This window comes from Tetrao urogallus, assembly GCF_951394365.1.
Source record: "Tetrao urogallus genome assembly, chromosome: 7".
Classification (NCBI taxonomy): domain Eukaryota; kingdom Metazoa; phylum Chordata; class Aves; order Galliformes; family Phasianidae; genus Tetrao; species Tetrao urogallus.
Window position 1 is genome coordinate 46,133,982 of NC_136820.1, and position 17,227 is coordinate 46,151,208.

The 17,227-nt window shown below is 37.6% G+C and overlaps 1 protein-coding gene across 1 annotated transcript in view; it reads right to left on the bottom strand.

Annotated features, from left to right (window-relative positions):
* Positions 1 to 15,626, bottom strand: part of LOC306948509 (sodium channel protein type 5 subunit alpha-like) — a gene marked incomplete at both ends in the record, with an annotated part of 29,133 nt that extends 13,507 nt beyond the window's left edge. The window contains 14 exons of the mRNA XM_079538148.1: positions 731 to 931; positions 1,281 to 1,519; positions 3,573 to 3,699; positions 4,249 to 4,650; positions 5,193 to 5,372; positions 6,295 to 6,492; positions 6,980 to 7,121; positions 7,658 to 7,715; positions 9,423 to 9,647; positions 10,408 to 10,499; positions 11,242 to 11,370; positions 12,623 to 12,727; positions 14,268 to 14,386; positions 15,372 to 15,626. Coding sequence (XP_079394274.1) covers positions 731 to 931; positions 1,281 to 1,519; positions 3,573 to 3,699; positions 4,249 to 4,650; positions 5,193 to 5,372; positions 6,295 to 6,492; positions 6,980 to 7,121; positions 7,658 to 7,715; positions 9,423 to 9,647; positions 10,408 to 10,499; positions 11,242 to 11,370; positions 12,623 to 12,727; positions 14,268 to 14,386; positions 15,372 to 15,626 — 2,472 coding nt within the window. The remainder of the gene's footprint in view (positions 1 to 730; positions 932 to 1,280; positions 1,520 to 3,572; positions 3,700 to 4,248; positions 4,651 to 5,192; positions 5,373 to 6,294; positions 6,493 to 6,979; positions 7,122 to 7,657; positions 7,716 to 9,422; positions 9,648 to 10,407; positions 10,500 to 11,241; positions 11,371 to 12,622; positions 12,728 to 14,267; positions 14,387 to 15,371) is intronic.
* Positions 15,627 to 17,227: the final 1,601 nt, after the last annotated feature.

Here is a 17,227-nt window from a genome sequence, read left to right on the forward strand (position 1 = left end):
AAGTTGTGTTAGAGATCAGCAGAGATAACCCACCTTTCTGCTGTTCAAACCTGTAAAAACCATTTTTTAGACACTGTCTGGAGATAAATGTTTGTGGCATTGTGATGCTAACACTTTTAGAAGAGTATTTATAGATTTATTTTCCCAAGAACTGAACAACATCACAGAAATAAACCAACAACCTCCTTGAGGGCCTGGCTACCCTTAGTTCTGGTAAGTGCTTGGCCCACACAGGCAGGAATTTGTATAATGTGCTTGATGTAGAACATTGTGCTCAATTTATATGCAACACAAGCGATCAAAGCTAGGGGACCAGTCATTGTATTACAATAAAAGATCTTTCTTCCTGCAGCACAGCCCCAATCAGTCCACAGTACACAGTATGAATACCTTAACGTTACTTTATGACTATTTTTAAGTATTCTTCTTTCCATATTTGTATTAGGACAATTTTTCATAAGATTATTTGGGCTAGTATTTCATTTTTTACTTCTGATTATAACACCTATATTCTGGAAGATAATTTTTTTCTGAGTACTTCTTACTGTTTTAAGTGGAAATGTATACAGCATTAAACTTCAACTCTAACATTACAAGTTTAACGCTATGTTTCTTATTCCCACTGCTGAGAAAATAAATAATTTCTGCATCTTAACTACAAACAACAGAAGCATTCTCTATTATATTCACAATATAATGTTGAATAGAACGATGTATGTGCAAGGCCTACCAGTCTGAAGGACCGTAAAACTGTCAGGGTTCCTCCTTTTCGCCTTTCTTTTTTGCTTCCGTATCTGGGTAAACTCAACTCAATTAAACTCAATGTGACAATTATGCTGTCAAAAATATTCCAGGGCTGCTGAAAATAATAGTAGGGATCTAGAGCAATGATTTTTAAGACCATTTCTGCGGTGAAGATTCCTGTAAAGATCTGTAATCAGGAAAACAGTAGCATCAGCCTAAAAGTTACCTTTAATTAATCTTATCTTTAGAATATATTTCTGTCAGTACGGCAAAATTCACGGATGCATCGATAAACCCAATTTTTATGAACTTCTAATGTACTTTCTGTTAAAATGGGAGAGTTGTTTTCTACTTGCTCAGAAGTACATTAGAACTGCATCAATAAAATCTTGGAATCGTCTGTCTTAGAAATGTATGCTTTATAAGTACAGAGTTTGCTAACCTTTCATTTTTACAGCTAGTCTTTGTATCTCAAGTGAAAACACACATCAATCATTTTTTGGTATGAAAGGTCACGTGGTTGAAAATTCACTTACCGAGTTGCCCACATTAAGCATTAATTTAAAATTATGTGTCATATTATTGTGTTCCAGTGCCATAAACAAAGTATTCATCACAATGCAGAGCGTTATGGTGAGATCAATGAAGGGATCCTTTATGAAAGCAGCCACTTTTTTCTTGATTCTCAACCAAAGTGGACAACAGTTCCAAATCAGATACTTTAAAGCAAAATCTTTCAGGACTCTTGGGCATTTCTGTTGGGATTCTTCAAGTTCTAAGAACAAAAGAGAACTCCATTATAGTTAAATAATTGTTGCTAAGCAAGATGGTGAAAAAAAATTGCATCGAGTATTCAAAGAGAATAAAGGACAAGAGACAAGACAAGAGAATAAAAAAGGAACCTCAAAATTCAGTTAGAGCCCCAGAGCTTCCCTGCTTATGTAGTCCCTACATCAGTCCAAGGGTAATGTAGCAGCTAAAACACATTTTCCTAATGTCCAAACTGAATGTTAGGAAAAACTTCATAGAAAGAGTGATTGGGCACTGGAACAGGCTGCCTGGGGAGATGGTGGAGTCACTGCCCCTGGAGGTATCCATGAACTGTGGAGATGTGGCTCTGAGGAACATGGTGAGTGGGCATGGTGGGGGTGGGTTCGTGACTGAACCAGTTGATCTTAGAAGTCTTTTCCAATCTTAATGATTCTATAACTTCATCTGATCCTTGTGTAGACACGTAGGACACTGACTGTATTGCTGCTAACATCTTTGCCTCCATTGACTTCCTAGGGAGTAAACAGCAGATCCAAATGTTCAGATTGTGGATGAGACAAAACCAAACCCCAGCATCCCAAGCTTCACCTTAGGCCAGTTCCATTGGAAAATTCGTGACTATCATTTCTAAACTGATGCAAGCAATAACACATCTCCATTTTCTAAAAGTAAAACATGGAAAGGAAGCTGTTCTGGTGTTCTCATTTACAGGCTCTTGGTCAAATATAACACTCCTCCCTTTTTTGAATATTAGTGTGTGCTCCAAAACACTTTTATATCCTGAAGTCTTGTGCAAATTCGTAGACCAACTAGAACTTACTAATCATTCCTACCATGCTTGTATTGAGCTTTAAGTAAACTAATCTTCAAGGATGTGAAAATTTCTCAAAAGTCTGGTAATTTAGAACTGACTTTTATCCTTTTCTTCTTTGGACCTGTCCTTATTTCTTCCCACAGTTTAGATTTAATTTCTGCTCCAGATTCAAGTTCCGGATTCCACCCCACACTAGTTATCCCAGTGTGATCACCCTGTCTTAACTCCAGGTTTAGCACTTTTTTGGGGGGGGGGTTGGAGATTCATGATCCTTGAGGTCCCTTCCTACCCTGGCCATTCTGTGATTCTATGATTCTGTGAAATGCCTTCTTTAATCATGTGGTACAGATCTAGAACAGCCAGCGTTCATATCCCAGCAAAGACAACCTCCCTGCTCCCTATTCCAATGCTCATTCTCAGGTTAATCCGTGGCCACATGAACAGGGTCCCAACAGCAACGGACCCAGTTACATGGAGATTCTGTTTCCATCTCAGTACATCACTGAATATCTGCATTTTAAATTTGAAAGCCAGGCTTCGGGTGATGTGTTCCAACTGTGATTTTCCACAACAGTGTAGAGAAATTTAAGAAAAAGGATCTCCCTAACACAGAACTACCAGGCTTGCTATAGATCATACTTGTTCTCCACAAATCAGTGATAAAGCTCCACATCAGGGACACACAAACACGTATTTCATTCTCATTGTTGTCCAGCAAACAATGGAAATTTAGGCTGATTTTTTTTTTTTTTTCCCCAGAAAGATATGAAACTACTAGCAAAATAAGTTGGTAATATAGCCCTCAAAAATTCACATAGAATGGTCATAGAAAATGCTAAGTGCTCAGCCTCCAGGAATTGCCACAATTAATTCTGCTTGCGTAATCCTAATGACTGAGTCTGCATGCATATTCATGATGGAGTAGCAGCCACAGGGCCAAGAGGAGAAGCCACTGCCTCAATCCTGCTTATCATGTCCCAGAGAAATTCCTCCCAACTATCATCACTCCAACCTCTTCCTCAGTCCTATGAAATGTGATATGAAAGGCAAAGGATAAGTTCTAATACATGATGAATGCACTATAATGCATTCTTTTTAATGAAAAAAAGGGCATAATTAGTCATGTAATTCCTAACTATACATCTATAAATCTCTGTTAACTTTTAAGAAATGTATTGATATTTTGGTCTTTTACCCTAGCATTACCTCAGGATTGAAATAAGCATAATGAGGAGCCACTTACCCTCTAAGACACTGGTAATTACGCTGACTGCACTTGCTGCCCTTTGCCTTTGAAATGTCTCATTAAAGTATTCCACTGATAGCTGAGGATGTAAGTGCATCATGCTGCTCTCATCATTCACAGCTGGCTGCTTAAAGAAGTAAACACAATTAGGGAGATACCACAGGAATAAAATGAAGTAGGATGCAATGATGGGTAACTATGAAAGTTAATAGGAACAATGACATGCAGCCAAATAAATGTACCTGTCTACAAGATGTAATAGTGTTCAGAACAAAGGTTCTACACATCAGTAATACTGCTACAGTAAATGGATCCCTCAAGCATGTAACAGCAACAGGGCAAATACAAAGCTTGGAAATAGGTGTGAGGGCAAACAGATCCAGCAGTCTTCCAGAGACTAATCAAAATGGAGAGAGATGAGTGGTAAAATAGTAACAGCATATCTCTACCCATGTGCATGGGGGACTTACAGAAAAAGCTATTGATGCTAAAGGTGCTGTATAAAAGAAGGATCTAAAGGTGCTGCTCAAAACAATCATCCTGGACAGGGTAAAGGATAAAACGACCTTCTGGTGAGTAACGATGTCAGCACTAGTAACCCAGCTAAAGAAATATACATGTATGTGGAGAAACCATAATACAAAGATATACTTAAAATAACATTTTTCCTTACCAGATCACCCTTCCCCAGATCTTCCATTACTGGAGGAAGCATTATCCCCTCAGAAGGGGCTGTATCTAAGCCATGCACCTTGCCATTCCCTCCTCCCATCACCGAAATAGGGCCATTGCAGTCGTCCACGTTGGCCCGCTTGCTGCTCTGCATGCAGCTTGGGGTGGCGGGGTGGGAGCCATAGCTCTTTTGGCTTGGCATGCTGGAGCGTCTTCCCACCTGTGGCACTGACATTGACCTGCCCTGGATCTTGTTCTCCCCTGTGCTGTGGGGTTCCTCATCAGCGGAATCCGCTTTGGAGTCAACTTCTAAAGCAGGTATTTGGAAATTGAACACACTGCCATGGCTAAGCCTGCGTTTCACCTGATTGCTGTTGGCACCATACAGCAAGCCCAGGAGGGACTGAAAGACCAAGAAATAAATAAAAGGAGAATGGCAGGATATCAAATAGAAGATTTGGGGAACAGATTAAAGTTTAGAGTTTCATAACATTTCTTATCAACCATAGCAAGTCCAAAACTCTTATTTAATTTAGATTATTCAAGAAGGATTTTGTTTAGGTTTTAAAAGACAGATAATAAAATACTGCTGGCTTTATCAGCTATTTCTATGATAAGCATTATATTCACATTTTAAATAAGAATTTTTAAAAAGAAAATGATGGCACTGGAGTTAAATTCTGATATTCATTCACTTTTTCTATTTCAGTGCTACAGACAATTTATTTTAACTGCTGTTACAACTTTTCTTCCACTCTTTGCTTATAGCATTTTCTTTTCAAAGTAAAGTTTACATAATTCCTCCTTATCTCATAAGGTTGTTTATTTTAAAAGCTAAAGAGTGATCAGTGTTTGCAACAGGATTTACTTCATGCTTTCAAGCAATTAATTTTAGCATTAAAATTGTAAAAGCTGCAAGGATCTCAGATTCAGACAATAGATTACCAACTTTCGTTGACTGTCTGTGAGCTGTGACTTGGGAAACTGTTCTTCTTCATGCTCTTCTATCCCCAAGGACTGATTTCTCTTTTTCCTGTTGCTTCTTTCTTTGATTTCTTTGGCAGACAAAGGAGAGCCTTCAAAGGAGCTAATTGACAGGATATCAATCCCTTTCGCAGTCAATGACTAAAATTAAAGCAAAAACACAGGTGGCATTTTTGCTGGTACTTACAAAATAAGTGGCAAGAAAACACTTCCATGCTCTATATTATTTTTTCTTAACAATCTGTGTTTCATAAAAGTTGGTAAAAATCTTCCAATATGTGATAACAGTAAAAGAAAGAGGAGAGAAATTTTGCAACATATGGAGCAGCGAACAATTTGCTATTTGCAGTACGTTACATGATCGTGTGTATGGCGCCTGCCGGGGGCAAAATAATCACACTAAACTCCTATTCCTCCATATGGCATAATTACTTACAATAAAAATACTCAGCTTGAAAGTAATGCTGTAGAATATATATTTATTTCCCCAAATAAACACTGAAAGAGTACTGAAATTCAGTCTTGCCACTGGGTGTCCATAGGACTGCAGTCACGCTGTGGCTCACTTGCTTTCCAATACGAATTTAGGATTTGAATGTTTTCAAAATGCAGAGCAATATTTCATTCCAGAAGCTTCTAAACTATGTAAGTTACAAGTGACTTTTCACTAAAGTACAGTGGTCTTGGATGTTAATACACGTAAACACCTGAATAATTTATATTCCTCTGCTCAGCAATCCACAAGGATGAATCAGAAGATAACCATATGTTACATTGGAAGCTGATAGTTTATGGAATTTTATATTTTCCAGTTTTTTAGATCTCTTATAACAGATTTTAAAGATCATTATCCATGAAAAAGGTCATTGGAAAAATATGGGAAAAAAAAAATGCAGCAGAACTAGGAATTTCTCCTACATCTCTAAGAATCACTGCTTTTAACAACATTTCCCCTCCCACAGATAACTATCATATATGTCTGTATACGGATAGTGATGCATTTTCTTATGTGTCTAGTAACACAGCACTGAGATTAAACTTTGCAAGGATATAATTTACGTACCTCCTGCTCTTTTTGTAATAATTCCATGGCTTCCCGAAATTTCCTTTCTTTTGCCTCTGTCTCAGCAATGGTGGCCTTATTCTGGTCTTCATATGCCATTGTTACTACAGCCAGAATCAAATTGACTAGATAAAATGAGCCCAGAAAGATGACCAGCATGAAGAAGAGTATATACACCTTCCCAGAAGCTCTGAGGGTCTGTAAGCACAACACCCCAGGGATAAAAATTACCATATTTAATACCAAATAGGTTTTCTGAAATTCTTTTGGGGCACTCAGATTTCTAGACAAAGTGCTTTAGGAAGATTAAGAAAAATGTATCTCTCAGCCTTTTCTTCCCTGTCTTTATAATGCCATCGCACATGAACCTATGATCACACAACATGCCCCATGAGGATGGTTGAGGAGGCACTGTTGCATTTTGAAGGACAATAGAGAACCCTTTTAGCAATTTTTTTGAAGGCTGTAAGACAGCAGTGTAAAAGGACTATAGCTTGGAAACGCTTGAACATCCCTTTTTAGGGAGTTGAGGGGGGACCACAGCTTGCTGGAAGGGAGAAGAGAGGATAAGGACACAATGACTTCTGGCTACTACTTTTATTTGAGGTTTTCTCTCCAGCCATTTTCTGCTTCAGATATTGTTCCTTCTGGATGACTGGTTCTGAATAAAACACAAAGCTGGTACCTGCTGATACAGACGTTCCCAGTAGTCCTGGGTCATCAAGCGGAATAAGGAGAGAAAAGCCCAGCCAAACGTATCAAAACTGGTGAAACCGTGATCAGGATTTGGCCCAATTTTCTTGCATGTATATTCTGGAGGACAGGTCCTAGAGGTGATAGTAAGAAGGGCAGTTCTTTTAACTGAAGGTTTTGGAGAAACACTTCAGCTCATATGAGAGTTTGGATTATTTTTTTAGTTTTGCTTTTCATTATACTGAAAGGCAAACTTCTACTCCTGGCAGTAATTGGCTGGAAATTGGAGAAGGAAAAAAGCAGCACCTATAAGTCAGCAATAGAAGAAGAGTCTGGAAAAAACTGCTAACCCAGGCTGAACAAAAGTTCTAACCCTGGCCAACTCCTTCATCATCATTCCATGAGACCCTTTGTGTTTTCAACTCTAGTGCATCCATGGGGAAGAGAAAGATCGTCCTTCTGGAAGGAATTTAGACCTGAATAAGAAAGCTACACTTCATTCTCAACATGTGTTAAATTATCTGACTCCCACTGTAATTTACTGTTTGAGTTCTGCAGTCAAGGAAAGCCAGGAATCTCTACTTCATTTTCATTTCTTATAACAGAGCAAACAGAGAAGCACTGAGGCAGAGAAAAGTTCCAAACAAGAAATGTTCTGAAGTACATTTACCCAGCGCCAGGACCACATAGCAAGATGTCCGAGGTGCCCGGCTTAATGGCAAAGTGTTCTATAAACAAAAGAGAGGAAGAGAGAGAGAGAGAGAATGAGAAAATGTAAAACCAATACATTTTCTAGTCTGTATCCTCTATATTTGAATAGAGGTGGTGGTAATACCAGTGAGCTGTAAGTGTATGTGCACACGTGCAAATGACTTCAAACAAATACAAAAAGAATACTGAAGGAAAAGAGATGGGTTTCCCTACACTCATAGCGACTGCTCCCTATTGCAAGGTGGCCTTTCCTCACTTATACACAAGCTTCTCTATATGTATACATTTCAGAATGAGGGAATGCCTTAAAACAGAAAGCTTTTACAATATTATCTCTTTGGCGCATCTACAGAAGCCAACAAAGAAGGGGAGGGTGCAGGCTCAAGAATAGCTTCACACTTGGCAACTGTTAGCCTATTCTCTTGCCCATGTCAATTGGCACTCTAAAAAAAGAGTTTGGACATTTTGGGGGATAACATAGACCATTTCTGCTTCTAAGCAATAAAAAGGAAGTCCTGCTTGGAGGAGGAAGAAAGAGTCTTTGGCAATACCGATAAAAACCATGCCTGTCAAAAAAACAGGTCCTAACCCTCAGCTGAGAAATACTGATTTGTCCATCAGGATGCTGAAGCCATGCCCTTTTTGATCTCTTCTATTTCTCTTTGCATAAATTACTCTGATGCCTGAGCTAGCAGCAGACTGAAATTAATAGCTTCAATGCTAAGGAGTAATTAGTGCTATTAAGATGTGGGTTTATCATTCCAGACATAAGGGACATCTCATCTCTTCCTGATGCCTCTCAAATCTCAGCTGGACTTATCAGATAAGTCAGTGCGACTCAGAGCCAGCACGGGAATCCTTAATATCTGTTCTACTGTACCACATAAATGCACCATGCGGGCTACTTTCTGCCCATGTTTTGATTGGCTCTGCTCCTGCCAACTGACAATAGTTGATCAGTTGATTCAGTGACTGAGATTCGGAAGATTATAGTAATGTATAGTGTCCATGTTGGAGTGAGAACTTCACATTAGGACAGGACCAAGACAGCCTGTAGAAAATACGTCAAAAAGTCATTTAATTGAAAACTGGCCTTACAACATGGCAACTCATAAGTCTTGAAAGAAAGCTTCCATTAAATCTGTCTGGCACCTCCTGGGTTGTTTTTTTTTTTGTCATCATTGCAAATGATCCTGCATGGAAGGTGGAAAAGATAGGACGGGAACAAGACAAAGTTTGAGAAGCAACATAGATTATGAATCTCTTGAGGCTTGCCTTCTCTGGGCCTTTACACTGCAAATGTTCTGTCTTTTCAGATCCCTGCTCCACACTTCTGTCACCAGCTCCAGTCAAGTCATACATGAAAGACGTATATTTTATATACATCTTTATGTATATATATACTATATGTGTATATATATATATATCTTTATATATATATATATATCTTTATATATATATATATATATCTTTATATATATATATATATATATAAATATATGTACACATATATATATTTATACATTATATATACACATACATTTGTTATAACAGGGAAGGGAAAGGGAACTTTCCTGGATGGTTGCAAGCTGCTCTGGCAGTGTGAAGGGCATTATCAGGTACCTGCTCATCCAGATATTCAACTTCATATACAACAGTAGTTACACACGCACATGCAGGTCATTACAGTGCCAAATAAAAAAAGAATTAAGAAGAACAGTTACCTGCATAATCAGCAAATGTGGCAAAAATGGATTCCCATGTTTTGTTATTTAAAAAATCTGTGATACTGGAATCTGTATAATTCTTCATGCATTTGTATCTCAGATTGCCCTTGAAAAGCTGGAGGCCTATGAGGGCAAAGACACTCAGGCAGAAAACGGTCAGGATCATCACATTGGCAAGTTTCTTAACAGACTGGATAAGTGCACCTACAATGACCTTGAGCCCTAGGGAGACAATATACAATGAGAAAAACATGATGAAAAACTGAGAGCTGTTAATACAAGAACATTTTTTTTGCATTTGATTGACCCAGATGTTCCATTATTCCCTTTAAGTTATCTAGGCGAGGATGAGGGACCAGGGATAGTCTGGTGGATAGCCTTTACATACAGAAAGAGTAACATGCATATGCAAACTGAGAATCAATGACCAATCTGCATGCAATAATGAATGTGATCAAAAAGACCAGAAAGACAACACAAGGGCAACACACTGGTTCTGGGTTTGCATTTAGTCATGAGGAAACAACCACTAACTTTATAACTAAGGGAAAGGTGGGAAAAAAGCAACAATAAAGCATTGTCCCAGGGATGCAGAAATATATAGCCTGTTTTGTTGCCAGAGGAGTTTCTGTTGAACCATCACACATAGACTAGCTAGAAGTACACCATAAAATCAACATAATAACATGCTATCAAAATCATTACTATATAATAAAAGAAAATTAAACACAGTATTGTTTATATTGCTTGATTTATTCTACTTGGGCCAGCTGGACTGGGAAAATATTTGTGCCTACCAATTAAGCTGCACCTGCAATTAGTGAAAGATACACAAAGAAAATAACAGGAAGGAAGGAAGGGTTGAAGGAAGACAGGAAGAAGAGAAAGGAGAAAAGAGGGGAAGGAAGGAATGAAAAAGAAAGAAAATCCAACATTTTGATTGGAGTAAATAATCAGCTGTAAACCACATAGGATTCCTTACCTGGGAGTACTGAAATGGTTTTTAAGGCTCTCAGAACCCTGAATGTCCGAAGGACCGACACGCTCCCCAGGTTGCTGAATGCTCCCACAAATCTGTAGAGTCAGGACATCTTAATTAGAGTAAACCAGACACTTATTTTAGTCTTTATTTTTAACTTTTAATCATCCTGAGTGTATTTTGTATGTTAACAAACTACATATCAAGAGGGTTTTTTTGAGATTCATACAATAGAAAGCCTTTTCTGGATTATTTGAATTTACTCATAAGGTTTCTCTTTATTTGTGTGAAGTATCTTAAAATATTATGCACTTAAAATATAAAGAAAGATATCACTCAAAGTTATTCAGTTCAGGCTGAACCAATATGAATCTATCTCTCTTCCATATCTGCTTGCAATCACTATGAAAACTTTCTAATTATCGCAAACTAAAGCTTGGAACTGTGAATTTTGAATGTAATCCACTGTGCTGGTGTCCATACATAGTGCTCTGTTCTCAAATGTACACTTTCATTCTCAACAGGAACTCATGTTGGACAGCTATTACACTGAAATGCATTCAAGTAAAAGGGCCACAGAGTGGCATGAGATGGGACTGAAGAGGTTAACTGCATCTTGCTCCATTCCCTATTTGTAAGCTAAGTGCATCACAGCTGAACAAGGGAAGAGTCAATGGTTATTGACACTACATGGCCATCTGTACTAGCTGGTTTCAGATGTATCCTTTCTTTAATTTTATTTTTTTGCACTGCAGACTGCCTTTGACACCTCAGTAATGAAATATTTAAATATAGAGAAGTACAGGTAGTGTCCATATTTTATTTGTTCCCACTTACGCCATTACGATCACACTGAAATCCAACCAGTTCCAGGGATCTCGAAGGAAAGTGAATTCATTTAGACAGAAGCCTCTTGCCAATATTTTTATCAATGATTCAAAAGTGTAAATGCCAGTGAAAGTAAATCTAAGTACCAAAGGAAAACAGCAACATTAGTAATTACTGTAAGAGGATAAGAAACACAAACTATTTACTGTCAAGGCCAACAAATCAAGGAAATGTCATGGAGAAATGATGGAAAAACTCTTATTGATTTCAGGGTCTTTATACACAGTTTGAGACAGTAGTTGACAACCATCCCACCATGGCTGCTAACACACATACCTTTTTTTTCTTTTTTTTTTTTTTTTGGCATTCAGTAATTTCTTTCGAACACTTCCATGTGAATCTCCAGAATCTGAGTAACACAGAACTTCCAGCTACTTGCTAAAATAAGGATCAAAATTCATGCCTCATTCTGGTTTCAAGTAGCCCAGTAAATGTAGGATATTCAGTGTATTATTTACTTGAGGTACACTGCATCCATTTCTGTACAGATGGTTAAAAAGCTTTGAGAAATGCAAAGCTAGAGGATTTTCAATTTAAGACAGCAATTATTCTTATTAATGGAAAATTATCAGTAAAAGCTCTTCTGGACTTATTGAGCACACTTATTTCAACAAGGTAGCAATCTCCCTAAGGAACTCAAAAGGCATTCATTTGGTACTCAGTAAATGCAGTAGGAAATTATACATATGTAGTACTTCCCTCTTCATTTGGAAAGCATTATTCCAAGATTATTATTGAAATGCATTTGAACAGCAGTTTTGATGCCAACAGCAAGTATAACTCTTATCTAAACTTTAGTGCTCTCATAGGCAGGGAAGTGTCCTCTGGAGATACATGAATTAATACCATGAAGATTCTTGTTCCTGCTTGTATAAGAGTTTGCCACTCCCAGCTGTTTCAGCATCAGAAATCACGAAACAGATTTTATAACTGTTTGGAAATTAATTTGGAATCTATTCCTTTATGTTGTGTTAGCACTATCATATTCTAACATTTTTATAAAGAAATTTCTAATATTTTTATAAAAAGCAAATAGCTACCAAATAACTTCAGAAAGTAGGGTAATGAACTGGAGTGGTAGGACAGACATGATGCAAGCTCAACAGAACTTCTACAGAACGTTATCTACGCTAATGCTCTCCTGTAACCCCATAATTACTGTGCTTACTGAGTCCAGAGACAAAAATACTGCCTCAAAGCAAAACCTTACTAACACAAGCAACAATTTTGTAAACCCCTCATAAACTACCTTGTATGAAAGATAGAGAGTAGGCTAAATAGTCAATTAGGGCTACAAAACTGAAATACATACACACCCATAGATACTTACTCAACATATTTGTTCCATGATGGAGATGAACTCCTAGAGGACTCATTCCGAGCCATGAACACACAATTAGTTATAATTGTGCATATTATAAACCAAGTGAATAATGTAAGACATGGGAGTGAAGGCAAAGAATACGACATCAAATTAGAAAGTTACATATCCCACTGTTTATGAAATTAATATTTTCAATACTTTTTAAAGCACACACAAGGATTGCAAGCACACGTATTTACTGACTCTGAGTCACATTAGATGACAACACGCTGCCCTCGTTATTTATGCCATCTTACTTGCTGTGGAGGTACTGGGCATTGCAGACTTGGTAAAATGATCCCTAACCACTGAGACAGAGCGAGACAAAGGATGCCTTTTTAATTTAATTTTACAGCAAAAAAATTGTTAAATAGAGACTGCCTGACTCGCCCAAGGTCTCAGCAGCAACCAGGATATTACTGAAAACTGAACCCATTTGGCATCACATAATTTCAGTTTTCCTTGCACAAGGAAGCTCGATACAAGCTTGTGTGAATAAACAAATTTTACTGTTCTGTTTCTACCCCTTGTTTCCTTTTTTACAACTTACGCAATTGGTGGGGTTTTACCTTCAAATAAACTGGGAGCTTGACATTGCTGAGAGCAAAGGTTTGCTGGTAACAAACTGAAGTTCCATTGCAATGTAAGCACTGATGATAATAAAGTAGTTCCCATAGAACTCCGGTAGAAGTATGTTTATTTTTAAGTGAAATGAATAGTTCACAGAAGTTGAATAACCTCCAGCATCACCCACTCCTAAACTGTGAAATCTCTATTCTTATGTAGGGGCAGGGCAAAGTCTGCCATGATATTTGTGGATGTCTCAAAGGATATTAGATGCCATCTCTTGGTTGGCAGCTATTCTCTGGGACTACTGACTATAAGTTCAGAAGTGGAACACAGGCATTTGGCTCAAGTGTTGATACCTAAGATGAAGTGCCTGACTCTGGAGTTGAACCTCATGTTAAGTGTCATAATACATCTTTGGCAACCTAGGATGTAGATGAGCATGGGAAAGACATCTACCCCCTTTCAATCACCAGTTCTTTCAGTCCTTCCAAAAAAAATGCCTTGGATTTAACTGTAGGCACAGCCAAATATTGCCACAAACTCAGGAGATGGACCACAAGTACTGAAACAACAATAACAGCCAACTTGTTACCCAAGGAAGCCCTCAGATGAGAGCCATCCAGGGATGCCTGTATCCTGCTATGGCCACAACTTTGGATCTGTTTCAATATTACATGGAGGGGAGATGGCTGACCTCTATGCAGTAACATCACAGACTGCACTGGCTCTGATTCATTCTTGAGTGACAGCATTTTTGCTCCAAGCACCAAAATGGAAAAATACATTAATGAGACCCATTTTCCAAGTGTGTGATTTGGTAGAAAATAGAAAGTCAGGCTTCAAAACCCTGAGTACTCATAAAACTCTTTATTACTAAATAGAATAAGAATGTAAAGACAATGGTAATATCTAAAGTAAACCGTAATTAGAAGTTGTGTGGAATGAGGAAAACCTAGAGACATTCAATGCTCTAAAACATAACAGGAAAGAATAACAGAGATCTTTGTAACAAAAGAGATTGAATGAAGCCAAAAAAGGATATGAATGTATTGAAATTTTAATTGCTGCTCTTCGGATGGGATGGAAAGGACTGAGGATCCATAAGGCACGTGTAGCCGTGAACCGGAAGATTGTTTTCTGTTTGTTTACCACTATGAAGATCTTAAAATTAAACGTAAAGAAACAAAGTAAAACATTCAGGAAGCTAAAGACAATTTTTTTTTTTTTTTTTAATTACACCTTGTTCTATGAAAGGCTTTGATGTTAGCTTCTGTTTGCTTGTTTAAATGAGTAGACCTTAATATTTTGCAACACTTTTATCATAAATGATGAATGAGTTCATATCCTTAACTATCAATGCGGAAAAAAATCTCAGCATGAACTTCCTTTTTTAAGCCTTGTTCGTTATGAAGAACACAAAATGAATTTTGCTTATGACTATACTCTTCAGGTAAATTGGACCTCTGAATCAAACTGTACAGTGGTGAAAGAGTCGCAGACTTAAATGTTATTTGTCAATATGGATAGTGATCCTCCAGCTCTAAGACTGTAGAAATTAACTCAAATTATTTCTCAATTTCTCAAGCAATAAGCTTCATTTTAATGGATTATTTCCCATTCTTCCTCTGTTTATTAAAAATTATTTTTTTCAAGCGCACTTGACTAGAATACGGAGCTTGAATAAATAGGTTTAAATGGTTCACCAGCAAATGTTTTTTAGTAATTTTTACATTAGGATGATCATTTATTGTGCATGTTCACAGAGCACAACTGTTGAAACAGAAAGAGAGTTTAAAACTATAAAAATAAAGAAAATTTCCAAAATCATTATCATTTCTGGTAAATCTGAGTCAAAACCCCATTTTCTTCCTTTGCCCATTTCACTTTAGATATTTCCATTCTGATTTAAATAGTAATGCAGTTCATGATATTTAATTCCTGTAATTCAAAATTAAGATTTTTGTTTTCCTGAGAATTACAGCATGTCATTCAGCTATGCCAACTTCCCACACTGTTGTAACAGAGGAAGGGATTATAGTTCTTCCAAAGGAGTATAAACAAGATCATTTCATAGGTCATTCACGTGAACATTTTGTAGCCACATAACAAAACAAATTAAGGTATAAATGGTTTGGTTGGCTCTAACCTTGCGATCTTTGTAGTATGGGTCAAGGTCTTCCAGTGGTTCCCCAATGAGTTCTGGAGGAGGATTTCCATAGAGAGCTGGCAATTTCTGGAAAGCTTTTAGGTCAAGCTGAGGACGTGGTTTCTCCTCAGGTTTCTGGTCTAAGGTACTTTTTTGATGATCCTTCTTGGCAGCAATTCTCTTTTCAATGGCAGCCAAGGATTCTGGAGTGAATTTACGGAAGTTGTTGGTACCAGGTAGTAGGAAGTCAGCCATTTTTCATTCTTCTCTTCCTGTCAGTGATTCTATCCAAATAGAAAATGACTGAAAGAGAAATCAAAATTGGTAACTGGAGAACAGTTCAGTAATGAAAGTTAAAACTCTTCCTCCATGAAGGCCATAAACACACATTTCTTCGCCATCATGTTATAAAATATGTCAGTGATCAGTATGTTTTTCAACAAGATGTCTGTTCAGTATTGATTTTAAATTATGTGTATCTAATTGGATGGGGGAAAACCTCTATAACTTCAAGAAGATATTTATACCTATTAGCATGAACACTCATGTTTGGACAAACATAAGGTGCTGGCTTAATTTAGTATTTGGAACTGGGATACTAAGAACCACTGAATGCAATATCATCCAATACACGGAAGCTACTTCTCCAATAGAAAGAACACGTTTGAAAACAGCTAGTGCTGATGTAACCATTCAGATGTATAGCCCATCCTTGTGGTGCTTAGGACATCAGCACAAGGACAAGCACCGTCCAAGTGTTGGAAGAAAGGCCTGCTGGGTGAAACATTGATAAAAATGGCAATACACATCCTCAGCTTTCTCTGAAAAACCTTTCATTGCATAAACAGATTTGCTGCTGGATGCTGTGCAACAACATCTAGAGAAGTGCCTCTTAATGGCTGCAAAAGGTTTCTCCAGCCATTCTCTTCTAAGCTACCACTTTTTCGCTCCTCCTGAAGATCACTCGGAACAGAGGTTTCTGTTTTGTTTCTTTAGGATTGAAAGGTTATGTGTAGATCTGTATTAGCTTCCTGCACGGATTTTCACGAAGGGCTTACTGCTTGTTTTATGAAGCATATCCTCAGGGGCAGTGTTAGGTCACATTCATTTGGGTCACTCAGCAAATTTTAGCCATTCCTGAAAAGGCTTTGATTACATTTTGGCAATCATTTTTGTAATTTGATTGCCACAGGAGGATGAATGAGACCTGATTTAACTTGTGACACATTGACTGACATGGACAGAAATAAGTTATCTGACAAATATCCATAAAAACTTGGTATTTTCTACTCAAATGTTAGAACAACAACAATTAAGTGATACAAGATAAACACTTCACATGGTTTCATGAAGAATTTTCATCAGATACTAGATAAAATCCATTCACCTAAATAATGTCAGAGACTGTAGCATGGCAGCACAGAAAACACCTTTGGATTTCATGGCTGTGGCTGATTTTGCCTTATTTGCCTTACTACAGAGACATCTATATCTAATCTAGTCATCTTATGTTTTTTGATGAGTCAAATTGATAAAGTTTACAACAGCTGAAATCACAGAATCATAGAATGACTTGGATTCAAGGGACCCCGAGGATCATCAAATTCCAACTCTCTTACAATAAGCAGAGTTGCCGATGGGTATATATGATGAAGAAACCCATCCATTAAGAAATAAAATAGCCTACAGAGCAGTTTGATTTTTGGGGGGGGATCAATTGAGAGCTTGAAGACACTGCAAAAAACCTCAAAGAAAGCCCAGGAAGTCCACATAAATTGACGGTGAAAAAAAATTGAAAATGATACAAACTGTAGGAGGATCCAGACCTTGTGCTAAAAGCTCTGCAAGGAGATTTC